We start from the raw sequence: 20,114 nt of genomic DNA, 5'->3' as shown, positions 1-20,114 counted from the left end.
AAACTGACTGATACACTAGACCAATGGCGTTCAGTAGTTCTTTCTGTTTTGATGGGAACGTTCTACAATCTGAAATGTCTAATGCAGTAGCCACTAACCACATGTGACCACAGAGCACTTGAAATGTGAGCAGTGCAACTGAGGAATGGAATTTTTATTTAATTTTAATTTACATTTAAGCTTAAATAGCCATATATGGCTAGTGGCTAGTCTGTTGCACAATGTACCACCAGACGAAATCCATGGCTGTAGTTATTTGCCCATGGAAATGACTAGAAGATAGATCAGAAGCCTACTGTGTTTGTTAGTTTCCTAGGGCTGCCATAACAAAGTACCACAAAGTGAAATGGCTGAAAACAACAGAAATTTATTGTCTCACGGTCCTGGATGCTAGAAGTCCAAAATCAAGGTATCAGCAAGCCTGTGCTCGTTCTGAAAGCTCCAGGGGAGAATCTGTTCCTTGCCTCGCTCCCAGCTTCTGGTATTGCTGGCAGTCTTTGGCTTGTAGACCCAACCCTGCACTCTCTGTCTGCATTGTCATGTGTGTGTGTGTTTGCATTGTCATGTGTCCCTATAGACCCAACCCTGCACTCTCTGCCTGCATTGTCATGTGTCCCTGTGTGTCTCTCTCTCTGTGTATCTCTTTTCCTCTTCTGATAAAGATTTTAAAAAATCATATCATATTGGGATTAAGGACCCACCCTACTTCAGTATGACCTCATCCTAACTAATTACATCTGTACCTCTGCAACAATCTTATTTCCAGATAAGATCACATTCACAGGTACAAGACATTAGGACTTCAACATATCTTTTTGAGGGGCACGATTGAACCTACAGGGTCAACACTAAGTTTTGAGGGAATTGTATTGTCAAGAAACCACAAGCCTGGACTCCAAAATTATATATTTGACTTGTAAGGTAACCCTAGGATCCCAAACCTGTACCAGGAGGAAGCCAAGTGTGAAAGCTGTGCCACCCCAAGGAGCGGATACTCTCTGAGATCCCCAGGAGGTTCACGGATATGAAAGAACTTCTCAGAGGGCAAAGCCAAGAGCACTGAGAACAGTGGACAATGGAGTTGCCCCAGGAAAGGAGAGGCAGAGAGAGCTCTAACCCAGAAGTTACTCCACTGCCAGGGAAGGAAATCCATAAATTCCTGACCAGCACATTTTGATCATTGCTATCAACCTATGACTGTGGGGAGCTTTCAAAAGTGCTAATGCCTGGGTCTCACCCCTAGAGATTCTGCTTTCATCCTATGTGGTGAGACCTGGGCATGGGGAGCTTTCTAATCTCCCCAGATGATGGTAGAAGGAAGCAAAATTTGAGAATCAGTGCTCCAGGGCCTTGCACCTCCAAGTGGGATTGCAGCCCAGCAGCCTCACCATCACCTGGGAGTTTGTTAGAAATGCAAAACCTCCAGCTCCACCAGAGATCCAGTGAATCAGGAACCTGAATTTTAAGAAGATCCCCAAATGATTCACGTGCATATTAAAATTTGAGAAGCATGGGTCTGGACCTCTTACCAGCTCTGATTTTTATGTGAGAAGGAAATACAACTTCTGTTTTGCTTAAGGCACTCTCATGTTGGTCTCTGAACTCACACACACACACACACCACTACATATACACACTGCACATTCAGGTGATCAGGCAATGCATATGCTCTTATTCATGAGGGAGCCTGCACAGCAGGACTCAGATGATAGAGCCATTAGAAAACTGTTCCAAGGAAATATTTGCTTCCCAGTCTGCCTGATGCTTGGCCAGGAGGGTGTGATGGGAACGGGCATCAAATTTGGCTGTTGAAGCTCAATATCAAAAAACAAACAACCCAATCAAAAAATGGGCAGAAGGTCTAAAAAGACATTTCTCCAAAGAAGGCAGACGGCCAAGAGGCACATGAAAAGATGCTCAACACCGCTAATTATTAGAGAAATGCAAATCAAAATTACAATGAGGTATCACCTCACACCAGTCAGAATGACCATCATCAAAAAGTCCACAAACAGTAAATGCTGGAGAGTGTGTGGAGAAAAAGGAATCCTCCTACAGTGTTGGTGGGAATGTAAATTGGTGCAGCCACGATGGAGAACGGTATGGAGGTTCCTTAAAAATGGAGCTACCATATGACCCTGCCATCCCACTCTTGGGCATATTTCTGGAGAAAAACATAATTTGAAAAGATACACGCACCCCAATGTTCATTGAAGCACTATTTACAATAGTCAAGACGTGGAAGCTACCTAAGGGTCCATTGACAGATGAATGGATAAAGATGTGTTTTGTATATATATATATATATATATATATATATATTACTCAGCCATTAAAAAAGAATGAAATGATGCCATTTACATCAACATGGATGGACCTAGAGATTATCATACTACGTGAGTAAGCCAGACAGAGAAAGACAAATATCATATGATATTGCCTATATCTGGAATCTAAAAAGTGGCCCAGTGCTTTTCTTATTTTCATCCATTTTCCTGGTTGGCCTCAGCTGAGCTGTATCCCGCAGGCCTGCAAGCCTTGTAAATGCCCGATGCAGGGGACACCGGTTCGTGCCCCGGTCAGGGAGGATCCCACATGTCGCGGAGCGGCTGGGCCCGTGAGCCATGGCCGCTGAGCCTGCGCGTGTGAAGCCTGTGCTCCGCAGTGGGAGAGGCCTCAGCGGTGAGAGGCCCGTGTACCGCAAAATAAATAAATAAATAAATAAATAAATAAATAAATAAGGATACAAATGAACTTATTTACAAAACAGAAATAGACTCACAGACATAGAAAACAACCTTATGGTTACCGAAGGAAAGGTGGGGAGAGGGATAAGTTAGGAGTTTGGGATTAAAATATACACACTACTAAATATAAAATAGATAACCAACAAGGGCCTACTGTATAGCACAGGGAATTATACTCAATATCTTGTAAGAACCTATAATGGAATAGAATGTAAAAAGAATACGTATATTTATATATATGTATAACTGAATCACTTTACTGTACACCTGCAACTAACACAACATTGTATATCAACTATATTTCAATAAATTTTTTTTAAAAAAAGGAAAACAATTTGGCTGTTGAGCTGTGATTCATCATGGTGGACTAACACCGTGTGCTCAGCCTGGCTCAGGGCTCCTTGAGCCCACTGCCTGGGAAAAGGAAGAGATATTATGTAGCTAAGGAGGCAAGCAGCAGACTTGGGCTAGAGACAAGGAACTTAGCACAGGGTTTCCAGCTTCTTCCCAGATTCTGCCAACCCACCAATAGGCTCATTGGATAGAGGGGATGCTGTGGCTTTTTTTTTTTTTTTGGCCACTGCACGGCTTGCAGGAATCCTAGCTCCCTGACCAGGGATGGAACCCAGGCCCTCGGCAGTGACCTTTCAGTCCTCATCTTCATTGACCTGTTGACTATCTATTTTATATATATTAGTATATATTAGTAGGGTATATATATATAATAATATATATATATTTTTATCCCAAACTCATAATTTATCCCTCCCAGCTACCTTTCATCTTCGAAGTTTGTTTTCAAAGTCTGTGAGTCTGTTTCTGTTTTGTAAATAAGTTCATTTGTATCATCTTTCTGGATTCCACATATAAGTGATATCATATGATATTTGTCTTTGTCTGACTTACTTCACTTAGTATGATCATCTCTAGGTCCATGTTGCTGCAAAGGGCATTATTTCATTCTTTTTTATGGCTGAGTAATATTCCATTGTATATATGTACCACATCTTCTTTAACCATTCCTCTGTTGATGGACATTTATGTTGCTTCCATATCTTGGCTGTTGTAAATAGTGCTGCTATGAACATTTGGGTGCATGTATCTTTGTGAATTATGTTTTTCTCTGGATATATGCCCAGAAGAGGGATTGCAGAATCATATGGCAGCTCTATTTTTAGTTTTTTTAAGGAATCTCCATACTGTTCTCCATAGTGACTGTATCAGTTTACATTCCCACCAACACTGTAGGAGGGTTCTTTTTTCTCCACACCCTCTCCAGCATTTATTGTTTGTAGACTTTTTGATGATGGTCATTCTGACTGGTGTGAGGTGATACCTCATTGTACTTTTGATTTACATTTCTCTAGTAATTAGTGATGTTGAGCATTTTTTCATGAATGTTTTGCCCATCCATATGTCTTCCTTAGAGAAATGTCCTTTTAGATCTTTTGCCCATTTTTTGATGGGATTGTTCATTTTTTTTTATATTGAGCTGCATGAGTTGTTTGTATATTTTGGAGATTAATCCCTTGTTGATCACTTCATTTGAAAATATTTTCTCCCATTCTGTGGGTTGTCTTTTTGTTTGTTTATGGTTTCCTTTGCTATGCAAAAGCTTTTAAGTTTAATTATGTCCCATTTGTGTATTTTTGTTTTTATTTTCATTACTCTAGGAAGTGGATTAAAAAAATATTGCTGCAATTTATCTCAAAGAGTTTTCTGCCTATGGTTTCCTTTAAGAGTTTTTAGAATCTGGTCTTACGTTTAGGTCTTTAATCCATTTTGAGTTTACTTTTGTGTATGGTGTTAGAGAATGTTCTAATTTCATTCTTGTACACATAGCTGTTCAGTTTTCCCAGCACCACTTATTGAAGAGACTGTCTTTTCTCCATTGTATATTCTTGCCTCCATTGGTGTAGATTAATTGACCACAGATGCAAGGGTTTATTTCTGAGCTTTCTATCCTGTTCCCTTGATCTATACTTGTGTTTTTGTGCCAGTACCATACTGTTTTGATTACTGTAGCTTTGTAGTATAGTTTGAAGTCAGGGAGCCTGATTCCTCCAGCTCTGTTTTTCTTTCTCTGGATTGCTTTAGCTATTTGGGGTCTTTTGTGTTTCCATACAAATTAAAAAAATTTTGTTCTAGTTCTGTGAAAAATGTCACTGGTAATTTGATAGGAATTGCATTGAATCTGTACATTGCCTTGGGTAGTATAGTCATTTTGACAACATTGGTTCTCCCAATCCAAGGACATGGTATATCTTTCCATTTGTTTGTGTCATCTTCGATTTCTTTCATCAGCATCTTATAGTTTTCAGAGCACAGGTCTTTTGCCTCCTTAGGTAGGTTTATTCCTAGGTATTTTATTATTTTTGATGCAGTGATAAATGGGATTGTTTCCTTAAAGAGGCTACCATTTATGGGGGGAATTAACATCAGGTTGGCTCATCAGTTACCAGGGAAACTAGCAGCTGGGGCAGGGAGCAAGCACATAGGTAGTTACTGATTAAGCCCTATGATTAGGGTACAGGTGAAGCAAGGACTGGTCAAGCAGGGGATGTACAGAGAGTAAAAGAACAGCCATCTTGAATGGCGTGACCATACAACCTCATACTTTCCTGTGACTCCAAAACTATTTATGTGTTGATGATCTTTTTGAAAAGAAATTACTTATTTACTTATTCATTTAGTTGTTTGTTGAACAAAATCTATTAAGTACATTCTGCATATCAGATCCTGTGTTAGATAGTGGAGATACAATAGGGAGCCCAACAGCGACTATGCCCGCTCTTGTGGAGCTTACTGTGCTTAAAGTTTGTTGCCATAGACCCATTTATCCTTCCCTCTTTTCTTCCTTTCACCTATTGATCTGTCCACTGATCCACATTTTCATCTGTTCATCCCCTGACCCATTCTTCTGTCTATCCATCTTTCCTTCATCCACTGATCCATTTATTAGTCAATGGCTTATCTACACAACCATGGGCCTTCAAAGCACATACCCACTGACCCACATCCATCTACTTGTTCATCCATCAGTCCATTGACCTAACTTTCTCTATATTAGTGATCCCAAACCAGTGGCACATCAGGAACCTAAAGATCTGAATCTAGGTGTGAAGGCAGGGAACAGGAATCTCTGAAAACCTCCCTATTTGATTCTATTCACCTTGCCTGGCACCTGTCTAAGGATGTATATTTGGGAATCACTGTCCGAGATTAAAAGCACTGTGAATACAGGAGCTGTCTTAGTTTAGCTTTCTTGGAAAGCAGACACTGAGACAAGGACTCAGGTGTAGTTAATCATTTGGAAGGTGATCCCAGAAAGGACAAGTGAGGTAGTAGGGAAAGGGAGACAGGGAACGGGAGGAGAAGCCAAATAAAAGGTGCTTTGATGAGCTTGTGGACACACGAGGTTCAATCCTGCTGGGAACCATCTGAGATACCTTGTGGAATAGACCACAAATAATCCCAATATAGGACAGGAGCCATTCATTTATTGCCAATTGACTGGGTGTTTGGGAGCTTTTAACTCCCCAGCAATTTCAAGTTGTTCTTCCAAGGTATTCTAGAAAGCCCTTGGGCAGAGGAGAGAGAGACAGATGGAGAGAGGCACTTTGTCATGGTCTGCTGTCAGGTTCCTGAGAAGTGTCCACAACTTCTGGTGAACTCAGATGCACCCAAGGACATAGGATAAGGCATTGACCCCTACCACAGAGGCCATGTCTATCTTGTTTATTGCTGCAACCCTAGGGGCTAGAACAGTCCTTAGTCCAGTGGCCTATGCTCAACAAATATTTGATAAATAAATCCTGTGCACCTACCAGAACTTGTGCCGGGTACTGGGTAACAATTCCTTTAATTGTGCTCTCCGTTCGGACTGTACTTTCCTCTCCCATCTAGAGTCTGTACCATTCCCTCTGCATCCTCAATCTCTCTGCCCTGTTTTCACCCCATCTGCACAAGGTTGCTGGGAGCTGCTGGAAGCTCACATGGCTGGGCCTTCAGCACTGCTGGATCATCCTGCTGGGTGTCCCTGGCCAGAGGACCCTCCTCGCCTGGCCCCTCCTGGACCCCATAACTGGCAGAGGTGGCATCCACAGCATCTCTGTAGCATCAGCTGTAGCCAGACTCTTGAAAAGTCTCAATCCAAACTTCCAGGGAGTAGAACTCATTTCCCAAGGCCAACCTCACACCCAGAGCTGGGACTAGTGTGGGAAAGTGAAGCATTTGTTTAGAGAGCAAAATATAAAAGGATGCCAAAAAATTCAATAATCAAGATCATATTTTATGCAGTCTTTTTAAAAATCAAAATTCAAAAGTGAACCATGTGTTCAAAATAGCACGATGAACAGATAATAAAATTTAAAGACAGGATTGTATTACTGTTATTTCCTTTTGCCTCAGACTCCATATGGCCGAGCATTGTGCCACTACTGGTCCTGTGCTTATCTGAATGTCACGCTTACCGACCCTGCCTGCCTAAGTATTTGGGAGGGAAATATACTGAGGTCTTCAATTCTTCAAATTTACATTAAAAAATGGATTATTGAATGGATTGATGGATAGATACAGGACAGGTAATCCAGCACCATAAAATGTTAATTGTTCAAGTTAAGCTGTGGAATTCTTTCACCTTTTCTGTATGTTTGAATTTTTTTTTTTTTTTTTTTTTTTGTAATTTTGGAGAAGAAAAAATACAGAGCAGTGGGAAGGACCCCCGAGGCTGGCTCCCCGGGGTCAAAGCAGCTCCACCCCCTTAACCCCTAGGTGTCCAGTGAGGACGTACCGGTCCAGCCAGCCTGCTCCTCCTTGACCTAAGCCTGTCTCTGGCCCTGCGTTTGAGATCCCTGCTCTCCACCAATAGAAAGGCCTGGATCCTCTCCACTTCCTGACTGGTGCCCGTGGAGTCCGGTTGACTCCCTCCTTCCCTCCAAGGCCCCTAAGTGGGGAACATATTAGTCCCTGGGGTAGGGTTTGTCATTTAACAAAACATGTCCTATGATATAGCATCCTTCTATGTTTTGGGGGGAAAAAACCCCATCGAAATGTCACTTGAAATATGGAGGACTTGAAAGTAAAGCACTAGAGATAAGCGATCATTATCAACTGGGCGGGGAGGTGAGAGTGAGGGGTGGCAGGGAGGGAAGAAGCATTTAGAAATCTAAAGGTGGAGGGCTTCCCTGGTGGCGCAGTGGTTGAGAGTCCGCCTGCCAATGCAGGGGACACGGGTTCGAGCCCTGGTCCGGGAAGATCCCACATGCCGCGGAGCAACTAGGCCCGTGAGCCACAATTACTGAGCCTGCGCGTCTGGAGCCTGTGCTCTGCAGCAAGAGAGGCCGCGATAGTGAGGGGCCCGCGCACCACGATGAAGATTGCCCCCACTTGCCGCAACTAGAGAAAACCCTCGCACAGAAACGAAGACCCAACACAGCCATAAATAAAATAAAATAAAATAAAAATTAAAAACAAACAAAAAAAGAAATCTAAAGGTGGAGCACCTTCTCTCACCGCTGGGGAGCGAGGCAGGGCTGGCTCGGGACAGGGTGGTGGCTTCCTCCGGGATCTTGGTGGTTCCCAAAGCACAGAACTGGGTCAGGGTCCGAAGGGCGTAGAGCCAGGATTCGTCGTAAGAACCGTTGGGAACTGAGGGAACCCTGGTGGTGGTGGGGGGGAAGGGTCTGGTCCTGAGGTGGATTCCCTTCCTCCTCAATTCCTTCACTGAATGAAACTTGCCGGCCCTATCTGTCTCCCTCGAATTCGGATTGCGAACTCACGGCGGACCCGAGGAGAGCTCAGGAATTCTTTTCAACTTCTAGCCATGCACTTCGGTGTTGGGGGTAGGAGTCGGAGATGCAGAGATGGGTCGCATCTTCTCCTGCCGTCTATTTCTCCCGTCGGCCTGAATGCAAGTCTGGGGATGGGTGTATTGCCCACGAGGGGGCAGGGTTTCCCTTGGGGCTCCTAGGAGCTTGGCTCTCCCGCCTCTGCCTTTCTGGGCCCGCGCAGGGTGTCGGGTGGGGGACCCGGGCTCTAGGGAGCTGAGCACAAAGCCGGGAGCTAAGAGGCAGTGCAGCGGCTCCAGGCGAGTCCGCGGAGATGGCAGCCGCTGTCCAGCGCCTGCCTGGTGTCTCATTTGTCCTTTTAAAGACGGGAAGGACGGAGCTGGTGCAGCGTGACGCTCCCTCCTTCCCTTCCACTGCAGAAGTCAGGGCTTTTTCTGAAGGTTACAGACCGAGCTCCGACTCAGATCGTACCCGAAGGTGGGTGGACCTGCGGAGGAGTAGCGGAGGCGGGGCAAGGGCGATGAACAGTCAGTTCTCCCGGCCTGGGAGGCATCAGAGGGCGTAGAGGGACGGGAAACTGAGAATCCTCTGATCAGCTCTGGATCCTGACTCGCGACAATAGAGACAAAGGGGCATCAGGTGGGTGACAGCGGACATCTTAAATGGCCCGTTCAAATCGTCAGAGCCGCAGGCGGCCGAGGGGACCCAATTTTATCCCGCTTGCGCTTCCACACTTGTTGGATGGCTGCAGAAGCAGGCGGTGCGAGGTCACCTCTGTCGCAGGCACGCGCTCAGGGGTGCTCTGCACACACAGGCGAGCACACGCATTCATCAAAGCTCTCACAAGACACAGATACAGCCTCCCACCCCCAACCCCGCACATCTTCGTGTAGGCGCTCTCTCTCACACAAGCACACACTGACCCACGCAGTGGCAGCGGGCAGGGAGAAATGGCCACTGTGCGTAGGCATTCTCCCCGTTCTTTCCTATGCTCCCATCGCACCTGGAGAAATCATTCCAAATGAGGCCTCTGCCTTGGTGGGAGAGATCAAGAGCCTCCCATCGTGGCTTCTCTCCCACTGAGAGTGGCCTAGCCTTCCTGAGCTCCCAGATTCCATCTGGAGAGTCTGACCATGATCCATACCAAGGTACCCAGGACTGGCGCCCCTGGAAGCAACAGGAGGGCTGCCCTTGCAGTAGGATCTGCATAAAAAAGGACAGGGTCCTCTGGGTAATTTAAGCAAACACATTCTCAAACAGGCTGCTCAAGAAAAGGGGAGGCTGGGACATAAACGGCTCTGCCTGGTGAATCTAAACAACCAGATCTCTTCACTGTGGCTGTGTAAACCCCACCTTGGACTTGAGGGGGGTTCTCCAGGGTGAGAGGTGCCTGGGATGCTAGGTTGGCAAACCCTGGGAAATACACAACGGCCCTGCTGACTTCCTTTGTAGCTCTCTTCACAGCCGGCAGTCATACTGTGGACTTCAGAGTCCCAATCTATTGCCTGTCTCTCCTCTGCTAGACTGTAAGCTCCAGGAGGGCAGGGCTGAGTTTGGCAGCCTGCACGGTCCCAGACCTGGTGGGCTGTCTATAAATATTTGTTGAACAACTCTGTAGGGCTTTTGTACATAAGCAAAACCTTTTCTTCCTCTTTATTTTAGGATTGGAGTTCGAGAGCGTCCACCAAATTCTCAGATGGATCCAACCCCCGGGGAAAGATCTGGGCGGGGGGAAGCCTAGTCCTGGCGGCTGGGGAGCCAAGGCCACACCGAAACCGTGGGCGCACCACCACGTGCTCCTTTGCCTGAGTCCCCCAAGTACTCAGAAAGCCTCCCCTTGGTGCTGAGCACCCCTCACTCTCCCCGGAGCTCTCCAGGGACTCTTTAACTACAACTGCTTCTCCATCCCCACTTGCTTCACGGGGTGGGCCAGGGCTGGTTCCCTCGCCACCCAGCGCCAGGATTCCCGCGGGTGCGAAAATGCAGAACTGAGACAGGGCCGCGAGCGCCTTTGTTTCTTCTTTATTTGCGGATATAATTATGCACCGCACTGTAAATTAGAGAAAGATTTTTTTTTTCTGATATACATTTCATCTTATTCACCACGAGCACACCACACGCACAGCAGAACAGTTCCACAACCTGATAAATTGCACAAGATGAGTTTGGATTCCTGAAAACCGGCAAGCAAGTCGGCCCCGCCGGGGCTTCTCGCTTCCCCGCTTCGGCGAAGGAAATCGCCCACCCGAAACGGATTTCCCGGCCAGCCTTTCCCGCTGAAGGGTTGAAATGTCTCCGGAATGGGAATCGTTCTTGCTGGAAATGGCTAGACTCTGCAGATTCCAAGCACTGATGGCTGTGAAATGTGCCCGCAAGGTCAAGTTTCTGCGCCTGCGAGTTGTGCCCCCTCTCCCTCCCTTCCCCCCCCCTCGGTGACAGGGACCGAAGTGTCGGGGCCCCTCCTGGAAGGACAGAAAACCCTGCCCACAGATGCGCCGCCGCCTCCCCCGAAACCAGGGTGTTGTGGAAAAGAAAGGACAACAGAAACGCAGACGCAATGGATTGTGGATCCCTATCCCCTCCCGCCCCCAACCCCCAAAATCAGAAACGGGGAGCCAGAGATGTTTAAAGCTTGGCTTCCCAAGCGCGGCTGCAGGGCGCACGGGTTTGTTGGGGGAGGGGTGGGTGGGCCGCGGGGAGAGCGCGGGAGGGTGGCCGGGGCTGGCCCTAGTGCCCTAGTCCTCCGCGTTGGTTCGGTAGGCCTCAATGAGGCCCTCCAGCGAGTGCACGAAGCCGGACACGCTGCAGATGCCGCCGATGACGAAGATGGCGACGTCGAAGAAGACCTGGTGCCACAGCAGCTTGCGCCAGAGCAGGCGCAGGTGGAAGAGGCTGGGCAGGAGGAAGCAGAGGCCGGCGCCCGTGAGGCTGCCGGTGAGGCCCATAAGCAACGCGAAGTGCGGCACGTAGATGGCCATGAGCAGCGTGAAGACGACCAGCGCGCAGCGCAGCGTCAGGCCCCACGACTTGAGGCGCCCGTCGCCGCCATAGCAGGCGGGAAAGAAGGCGCGGCTGCCTTCCTGGAAGAGCGACTTCTCCAGCACCTCGACAGCAGCGAAGAAGGGCAACGGGTAGGACAACAGGGCCTTGGCCACCAGGAAGATGTTGACCACGGCGCGGATGGAACCGGGCAGGTTATCCGTGATGACCTCCTTGGTCTCATCGGCCCAGGTGAGGTAGGCGACGAGCGCGAAGAGGCCTTTGAGCACGCAGGCGGCGATGTGCGTCCAGTTCATCATGCAGTGGAACTCGCTGGGCTGCTGCATGTTGCCCTCCAGCGAAGGCAGGAAGATCTGCGACGTGTAGCTGAACACGATGATGCCAATGGAGATGGGAAACTTCTTGACGTCGATATAGAACTTGACCTTCTCCCAGGCCCAATCGCGCGCCCTTGATAAGCAGTAGGCAATGACCAGAATGTTGATGACGAAGTGGGCCAAAGTGCACAGCAGGCTGAACCTGGACACGGCCTTGAGGTTCTTAAGGAAGGCGCAGGGCAGCAGCGCCGCCGTGGCGATGATGGACCAGGACTTCTGCGACACGGGCAGCCCTGGGAAGCTGTTGTACATGAGGTTGCCGCTCACCACCACGTACAGGATGCAAGTCATCACCAGCTCGATGATCTGCGCCACGTTCACTACGCGGCCGCCCAGCGTGGGGAAGCGCGGAGCGCAGCAAGCGTTGGCGATGGCCACATACGAGTCCCGCACGCGTACCACCTCGCCGTCTTCGTTCTCCTCGTACAGGCATGCGATGAGGATCTTGCCAGTGTAGCAGCACACCACGGCGGCGAAGATGATGAGGAACAATCCCAGGTAGCCGCCGTGCAGGATGGCGTAGGGCAGGCCCAGCACGAACATGCCCTGCGGAACGAAAAGACAACCAGACCCGGGAGCTCAGTGGATGCTGTATCGGAATACGGGGTCTGGGAGAGAGGCTTAAGGGTATAGCCGGAAGGGGGCGCTAAGTGTGAACTGGGCCTAAGCCACTGGGAGGAGAGGGTAAGGATAGGCTGGAGTGGAGGTGTAGAGCGGTCTAATGGGGAGCCTGGGTATTGAGTCAGAGGTGGAGAAGGGGGTGTTTAAGGATGGAACTGAGAAGGAGAGGTGTGCTTAATGGCTGGGAGGTAGGGAGGGGGCTGAGTAAGGGGTCAAGCTGCAAAGAGGGAAGGGGTACGAGGAGATACCTGGGGGTGGTTCGGAAAAAGATGAGGAGGGGCTGGAGGGGGTTGACCGGAAAAGGACGAGGAGAAAGGTAGAGAGCTGGGCCTGAGCCACTAGGAAAAGGGGATGCAGAGTCTAAGGTGGGGCTGGAATGGGGTGCAAGGAAGCCAATGAGGGGAACGCAGGTGCCTAAGGGTCGAACTGGAGAGGGAAACCGTTGAAAGCGGCAGCGGGAGAGAAAGGAGACGGGGTAGGGAGGAAGGGGGGCTGAGCGTGGGGCAAGTGGCAGGGAGGCAAGACCAGTGGGAACGTGGGGTTTGCTAGCGAAGGGCTTTGGGTGGGGTGAGGCCAGAGGCGTGGGGACGGGGAGAAAGGGTTGGGCAGTCTTAGGGCCAGGCCAAAACTGGGGCGGAGAGACCGATCCCTAAGGAAGGGGACTAAGTGGTAGAGGCGAGCAGGATTAGGGGCCTACGGGGAAAGCGCAAGCGCTTTGTGAACGGCGAACCCAAGCGAGAGTCAATACCCAGAACCTGCGGGAACGGGCGGGCAGAGCTGTGGAAGAAGGATTTAGAATCCACGTAGGGAAGCAAAGCTAACGAAATCCAGGGTTCCCGAGGCTTGCAGGCCTCCAGCCTTCCACCCTGGCCTCCATCAAGGCCTACGGAACGGGGTCTTTAAAGATGCCCCAGGTGAAGTCGGGGGCGGCAACCGAAGCTGGTGCGTGCCCCCGGTCCCTGGTTGCGCTTGGCCGTCCGGCCCGGCCCTGGAGCGGAAGGCGCCTCGGGTCGGGTCACTTACTGAGCAGGGCCCCGAGGAGCCCCGCGGAGCCCGGGTCCCGGGACAACCCCATCTCGGCCTCCAGCTCCCGGGAAACCCACGTTCTGCGCCCCAACGACCTGTACGCTCCGGGGACGCCGAGGGTGGGAGGTGGGAGGCAAGCCGCAGGGCCCGGGGACGCGTGGGGCGGAGGCCCTCTCTGCCCCTCGAGCTGCGGCCTGCTCGCCTTCTCCAGCTCCCGGGGTCGTTGTGCAGGTTCCAAACCCGCTCCCGGCGGAGTCCGGCGCCGCCTGGTGGGGACTGAGGGTTGAGAGTAGGGGTGACGGGGTGGCGGGCCTGGAGACCAGAGGCGGTTCAGAGCATCTGGAGGCGGCTTCTCCAGGGTCACACGCGGAGGAGCTTTTTGCGGTGTAGCCGGGATTTCGAGCGAGAGGGGTGTCTGTGCGCAGGTAGCGCTGAGGTACCAGGGACCATAATGTGCTTGTGTGGTCATACATATATGTGTGTGTGTGTGTGCATGTTTGTGTATACCTGTTTGTCCCCGACAGGGCTGCACCTGAGAGCGGGTGGATCCTGTATGCATGAGTTTGTGTATGTGTGCATGTGTTATGTTCAGACGGGTTTATGTGTGTGCCCTTGGTATGTACAGGTATGTGTTTCTGTGTGGGGGAGGTGTAGGGGTGTATGAAGGTGCATTTGAGGATAATTCTGTGGTCTATATATAGGTGTATATTGTGTGCACCTGTGACCAGCGTTTCTTCGGGGGAGGGGGGCTGTGGGCATGTGTGCCTGACTATGTGCATGCGCGCTGTCTATGCGTGTGTGTCTTGTGTGTCGGGGGAGGAGACTCCCAGCTCAGATCTTTCCCCCTCTCCTTTTCTGCCGAAAATGCAGCTGTGAATCCATTCCGGAGTCCCAGGCCATACTGTTCCCTCCAATCCTGATTTTCTTTCTCCCTCACCCCTCCCCACTCCCCCTCCTCCTGTTTTCCTCGCTTCGGCAGGGTCTCCGGGAAAGCGTCTCTAACCGAACCTCAGCCTAGCTGTCCGGCGGCCGGGGATGCGGGATGGGGCCGGATGGGGGGTGGGGAGACACCACCTGGGGACGTAGATCCCCGCGCAGGGCTGGAAGGGATGGGGGCAGGCGAGATTCCTGGTACAGGAAGGGGTCTTGAGGCTGAGATCTCCAGGGGACTCTACTGCGAGTAGAGCCTGGTGCGCAGATCTGGGGGGGGTGGGGCGGGGAGAGAGGCAGAGCTGGGAATCCCGCGCTCACCTGGATAGCGTTGGTCACGTTCCAGCCCGCCTCCCACGCCGTGATCTTGGGCTTGTCGTGGCCCCCGAACTCGCCACCAGCTCCCAGGGACTGGTCCTTGGAGCCCGAGGGCGGCAGGGGCGCGCCACCGCCTCGCTGGTAATGGATGTCTCCTTCGACGGGCGGTTCAGCGCCCTCGTCCCCGCAGGGCTCGCCCTCGGTTTTCAGGATGTCCATCTGCAGGCCCTGACGGTGCTCAAAGTCGAGGTCGTCGCAGTGCGCGAAGCCCACCGCCTCCTCGTCGGTGGCAGCCTGAAAACCCATCCTGGCGAACATGCCGCTCACCTTGGCCTGGGACTTGTTGGATACGGACGTGGCCACGTTGGACAGCTTGCTGCGGAGCAGGGTGGCCATGGCGGCAGCGGGGCCCGAGAAAAGAACAGAAGGGGCTGGGGACGCGGGGGACGCACGGCAAGGCGGTGAGGGCCACGGGGGCGCGAGACCGCTATCTTCGCTCGCTTTCCCCGCGGCGCCCCGGGGCGCTCTGGCTCATGACCCCCTCGGCTGGCGTCTGAGGCTTGCTCAAGGCCGACCCGGAGGGCGGGCAGCGGGGCTGGCGGAGCGGCGGTGGCGAGTGCACTGCGGAGCTGCAGCGGGGCGCGGGCTGGGCTGCGGAGGGCGGCGGTGGCGGCGGCGGCGGCGGCGGCGTCAGAGCATCTACGCGAAGCTGGCGCGGCGCCCCCAACCGCGCGCAGCCCAAAGCGCTCCCGCCCCTCAGAATCTGGCGGGGGCGGAGGGGCTGGGGAGGGAGAAACTCCGGGAGGTAAAAGGAGTGAGGAGAGGGCAAGGAGAAGAGAAAGGGGGCACCAAGGGACTCCGGAGAACCGAGATGGGGACAGGAGAAGGGCGCCCACGGAAGGGAGCAGGAGGGAGCGCGTGAAGGAGGGGTGTGGAGGGCGGGGTGGGGGCTGGAGTGCTGCATTTCTGGAGGAGGTGCTAAACTCCGATCCTGGCCCTTCCCACCTCGCCGCCGCAGGGAGGGAGGGGGCCCGAGCGGGCAGATCCTCTTGGTCCCTGTCCCTGGCTACCCCCTCCAGAGTTCGCGAGCCTTTCAGCCCCAGATCCTCTGGCCAAGGACTGGTCTAGACGCCCAGAAAGGCAGCAGGACAGTTACCTGTCTCCGGCGGCCCAGGCCGTCTGGGCATCGCTCTGTCTCCCTGGCACCCATCAGCAGCACTTCAACCTGGTCGCGAGCCCCCCTTGAAGGCAGAAGTGATCGGCAGAAGTGGAGGAACGCTCTCAAGAAGGCTTAGCCCCGGCCTCGGTCACTGGGGCTGTCTCCTCCCGTCCAGGGACGACGAGATGGAAGTGATTCTGCGGGTTGTTCGCCACCAACCATTCTCCAAACGTGTGCATAATGAGGGCGAGAGGTTGGCTGTTCGCTTTCTTTTCCTTTGGGGGTCTGGAAGGAGGAAGGACTGAAGGCACCTGTCAACAGCCTCGAGGCGGGTCTGCGAGTGCCCGCGCCGCGGAGGGGCGCAGCTGGTGCCTGGCACAGGGGAAGGAAGGGCTTGCGGCGGGCCCAGGGTGGGGAGGCGCGCTGTGCGCCCCGGCCCTGCTAGCCCGGCAGCTGCCAGGGGCTGTACAAACCTAGGCTGTTTCTGTTGAGTGGGTTGCGTGTAGCTCGAGAGCAGGAGAAAGACCCAGAGACAAAGACCGACACTGTACCAGGTATTGCTAGGGGTTGGAGCTGAGCAGACTCCGGGGGTGAGATTTGGTAACCGTGTTTATTCTGTAAGTGCACAGTTCTGCGCGCATTTGAGCCTGTGTGTGCGCAGAGCTTGTGTGCTGGATTGTATGTGTATATGTATGAATGGGTTGCTTGCGGTTTTGCCTCTCGGGGTCCTTTTGTAGTTGTGTCTCCGTGCGGGTCCGCGGCTCGGTGTGTTCCCAGCTGGGCTCCTGCCCCGGGCTCTTAGGCACTAAACAGCAGCGTCGGCGACCTGGCCGTCCCAGCCTAGGTACAGGAGGACTAGTGGCTGTGACTGGGGGCGGGATGGGGAGAATCTGAAGGAAACAAAAAGAAAGGGGCTCCCAGTGACCCCCTTCCCAAGACCCAGTCTCTCTGAGAACCCCAGTCTCCTCCTCCCCTGCTGTATTTCTAGATTAGCTCAGGTCAGCGCACAAGTAGGACGGCCTGAGGGCTTTGACCATCTCGTTGGAGCTGCCAGGAGAAGACAGGCTTCCCCTCTACCTCCTAACCCTCCCTGCCCACACCCCCAGCACCTCACGGTCTCTGAGAATCTCCTCTCCGGATACAGAACCTCTACCACATTGGGCAGAGATGCTAGTAATCGCTCCAAGGTACCCCCCTTAAATTCCCCCAAAAGCCTGCCTGGCAGAAAACAGAAACCCTCTGCCCTAGAGTGAAGCAGTCCCCACCACCACTATGACAAGAAAACTTCTCCATAGAGCCTTCTCCCAGACACGGACCCTCCAAATCATGATAGGACTCAGAACAAAGACAGGACAGAGATCCTTCCCCAAAACACAGAGATTCACTCCTCCAAAGAGGCTTTGAAAAAAACAAACAAAAAAAATTAACTGATCTTCCAACCCAGAGATTTGCCCTAGAGACAGACCCTTCCCACCACAAACCCCAGATGCTAGGGAAAGAGAGCCTTTTCCCTACAGATTTCTATAGACAAAGATCTCTATCTCCTAATTCTCATCCCTCCCCTTCTATTCTTGGTGAAATTCTTTAGTTGCACAGGAGATAATCTGGGCAGAGACAAGAGTTCCTTAGGGCTCCCTTCCACCCCGTACATACCCAGACCTGAAGATGGTCATTGATGCCTTCTTTGACAAGTGAATCAATAACACATATGTATCAGTTGGTCATTGCCAATTTGTGTGTGGATTTTATGGGGGTCCGGGGTGCTTATCCTGTCTTTCCTTTTCCCTACTGATGTTCACTGTTGTAGGACCCAAGGTGGGCTGTGAAGTTCTTGCAGTATTGAGAAATGAGGTCATTCATTCACTCATTTATTCATTCATTCAGCAAAATTTCTCAAAGCTTATTCTGTGTGTGACTCTCTTTTGGCTGAAGATGACACAAGCCCGGTCCCTGTTTCTGCTTCTCACCCCAATTCTTGGGACTGCAGGTGGGGACCCCAGAGAGCACTCAGGCCAGTCACCCTCTCTGCAATGCTTAAACCATCCCTAAAACATCCCAACAGAGCCTCACTTTCATTCTCATTGTACAGAGAAGCAAACCCAAGCCCAGCGGGAAGGTGTCCTGCGCAAGGTCATGCAGAGTCCAGGGCAGAGCTGGGCTAGGACGAAGGAACCCTGATGCTCCTCCAGTGCGCCTTCCCCTCCATGACCTCATCTTGGAAAATCCTGCCCCATCACGTACGAGCTGTGTGACATTGGGCGACTCACTTAACATGTCCCAGCTTCCATTTCCTCATCACTAAAATGTGAAAATAACAACAGACCCCTGGAGTTCTTGAGGGAATTCAATGAGATTGGGTATATAAAATTCTTAGCATGTGCTAAGGGTCCCAATACATGGTAGCAATTATTTTATTATTATTGTTGCTGTCGCTATAACCCAATGGCCATTTTTCATTGTTTGGGGGAAAGTGAGCGTACGAGAAAAAGCCTGTGATTGGGGCTGAGAGTCGAAGTGAGTTGAATGCACACCCTCTGGCTTTGCCACACCTCTCTGTCCTCACCCCTTCCAGTCCTGGACTGACCTGAAGGGAAAAGAATGAAGGGCAGGAGAAAAGAACGCAGAGGGCAGGGGGCCTGGCAGGCAGCCCCAGGAGACGACCAGGACCACCTAACTATCTGGTATTAAGCTGGGCTGTGCTCTAGTGAAGCCATCAACTTCTGAATTCTCCTACTTGCTCCTCTAGGGGCACCCTCAGGAGAGGAATTTGCAGCTGCTTGGCCCCCTGAGTTGAAACACAACATGCGCATACACACATCCACTCACACACAGCTAATGACAAGCCAGTTGACAGATGCACAAAGAAATGAGGACCAACACACAGATCCAGGTACATTAGCAGATTCACACAGCCTAACAGAGCAACACACATGGGTCAGAGACAGGCCAGCACATACACACACTGACAGACACCCAGACACAGGAACACACACACACACACACACACACACACACACACACAGATTCACAGTGAGATCAATCATCAGGCACCCACAAAAGCAAGAATACCCCTATGTGATCACGAAAGGGAAAAGAGGAGAGAACAAAGAGAGGAAAGGGGCAGAGGAGACATAAAAAGGAACATGCTAGAAGAGGCAGCAGGGAGACAGAGCGGGATGTGCTAGACAGAGACAGCAGCTGGGGGGCACAAAAGATACAGAGTTGCCACAGCCTTCCACTTGGCCATGTCAGAACCCAGATCTGTGACTAAGATAATGTGGATGGCGGGTGAGGAGGCAGGAGCTGCCCCTGCTGCCTGTCCTGGGTGTGGGGATGGGGGTTCTCCTCCCAGGACCACACAAAATCCCACCCTCTTGGGGGACCTGGGCTGCCTGAGAGGGAGCAGTGAAGGACTCCCAGGACTCCTGCCAAGTCCCATGAAGCTAAACCTGTATTCTGGATTGGTCCTGCCACCCGGACCAGGGTTGGGGGGCGGTGGGTGTCCCTCTTCCAAATGAGATTATTCTCTCTATTTTTGATGCCTTCAGTAGCCAAAGGGTTAAACACCTGGCTAGCAGAGATGGAGGCCACTTTGGGGGAATAAATAGGGTTAAATAGAACTGGGCTTATCTCCCAGAGCAGGCAGCACCATGGGGGTGGGGCATGGAGCCCTTGAATTAATGGCCTGGAAAGCCAACATCATGAGCATCGTTTCGGGGCTGAATGATCACAGACAGACCCCCCTCCTCTTCCTTTTCCAGAGCATATTTTGTCCGTGAGCCTTTTCCTGCTGTGGGGACAGGCGCTGGCTCTATAAATCACCCTTCCCCCATCAAGCTAGTGCATTGGCTTGAGAAAGTCATGCCCATCTTGCCTCAAACCAGAACCCAATTTCCTGATGCTGAGTCCATGGGCACAAGGCGGGGAGAGGGGGCAGCAATCCGTGCCCAGAACAAAGACCCTGATTCTTCTCCCTTTGGTGAGACAAATCAGGGGGCACCATGGATGGTGAAGATGCTGCCTCTGCTGGCTCAGGGTGAAACATATTAAAATATATTAGTGACTTTGTAAATATTAGCAGTTTTCCTTGTTGAAATAGAGAGCATGCCGTCTCTGGAGGCATGCAGGCCAAGGCTGGATATTCTCT

General features: G+C 51.6%; 1 protein-coding gene across 1 annotated transcript; it reads right to left on the bottom strand.

The window, feature by feature from the left end:
- Positions 1-11,271: 11,271 nt before the first annotated feature.
- Positions 11,272-15,204, bottom strand: SLC32A1 (solute carrier family 32 member 1; the record flags this gene model as incomplete). Its single annotated transcript, XM_082670336.1, has 2 exons — positions 11,272-12,459; positions 14,812-15,204. The coding sequence occupies 2 exons, from the start codon at positions 15,202-15,204 to the stop codon at positions 11,272-11,274; spliced, it is 1,581 nt and encodes a 526-aa protein (XP_082526462.1).
- Positions 15,205-20,114: the final 4,910 nt, after the last annotated feature.

Source organism: Grampus griseus (genome assembly GCF_964374135.1).
Source record: "Grampus griseus genome assembly, chromosome: 14".
NCBI lineage: Eukaryota > Metazoa > Chordata > Mammalia > Artiodactyla > Delphinidae > Grampus > Grampus griseus.
This window is presented reverse-complemented; position numbering and strand designations above follow the sequence as displayed.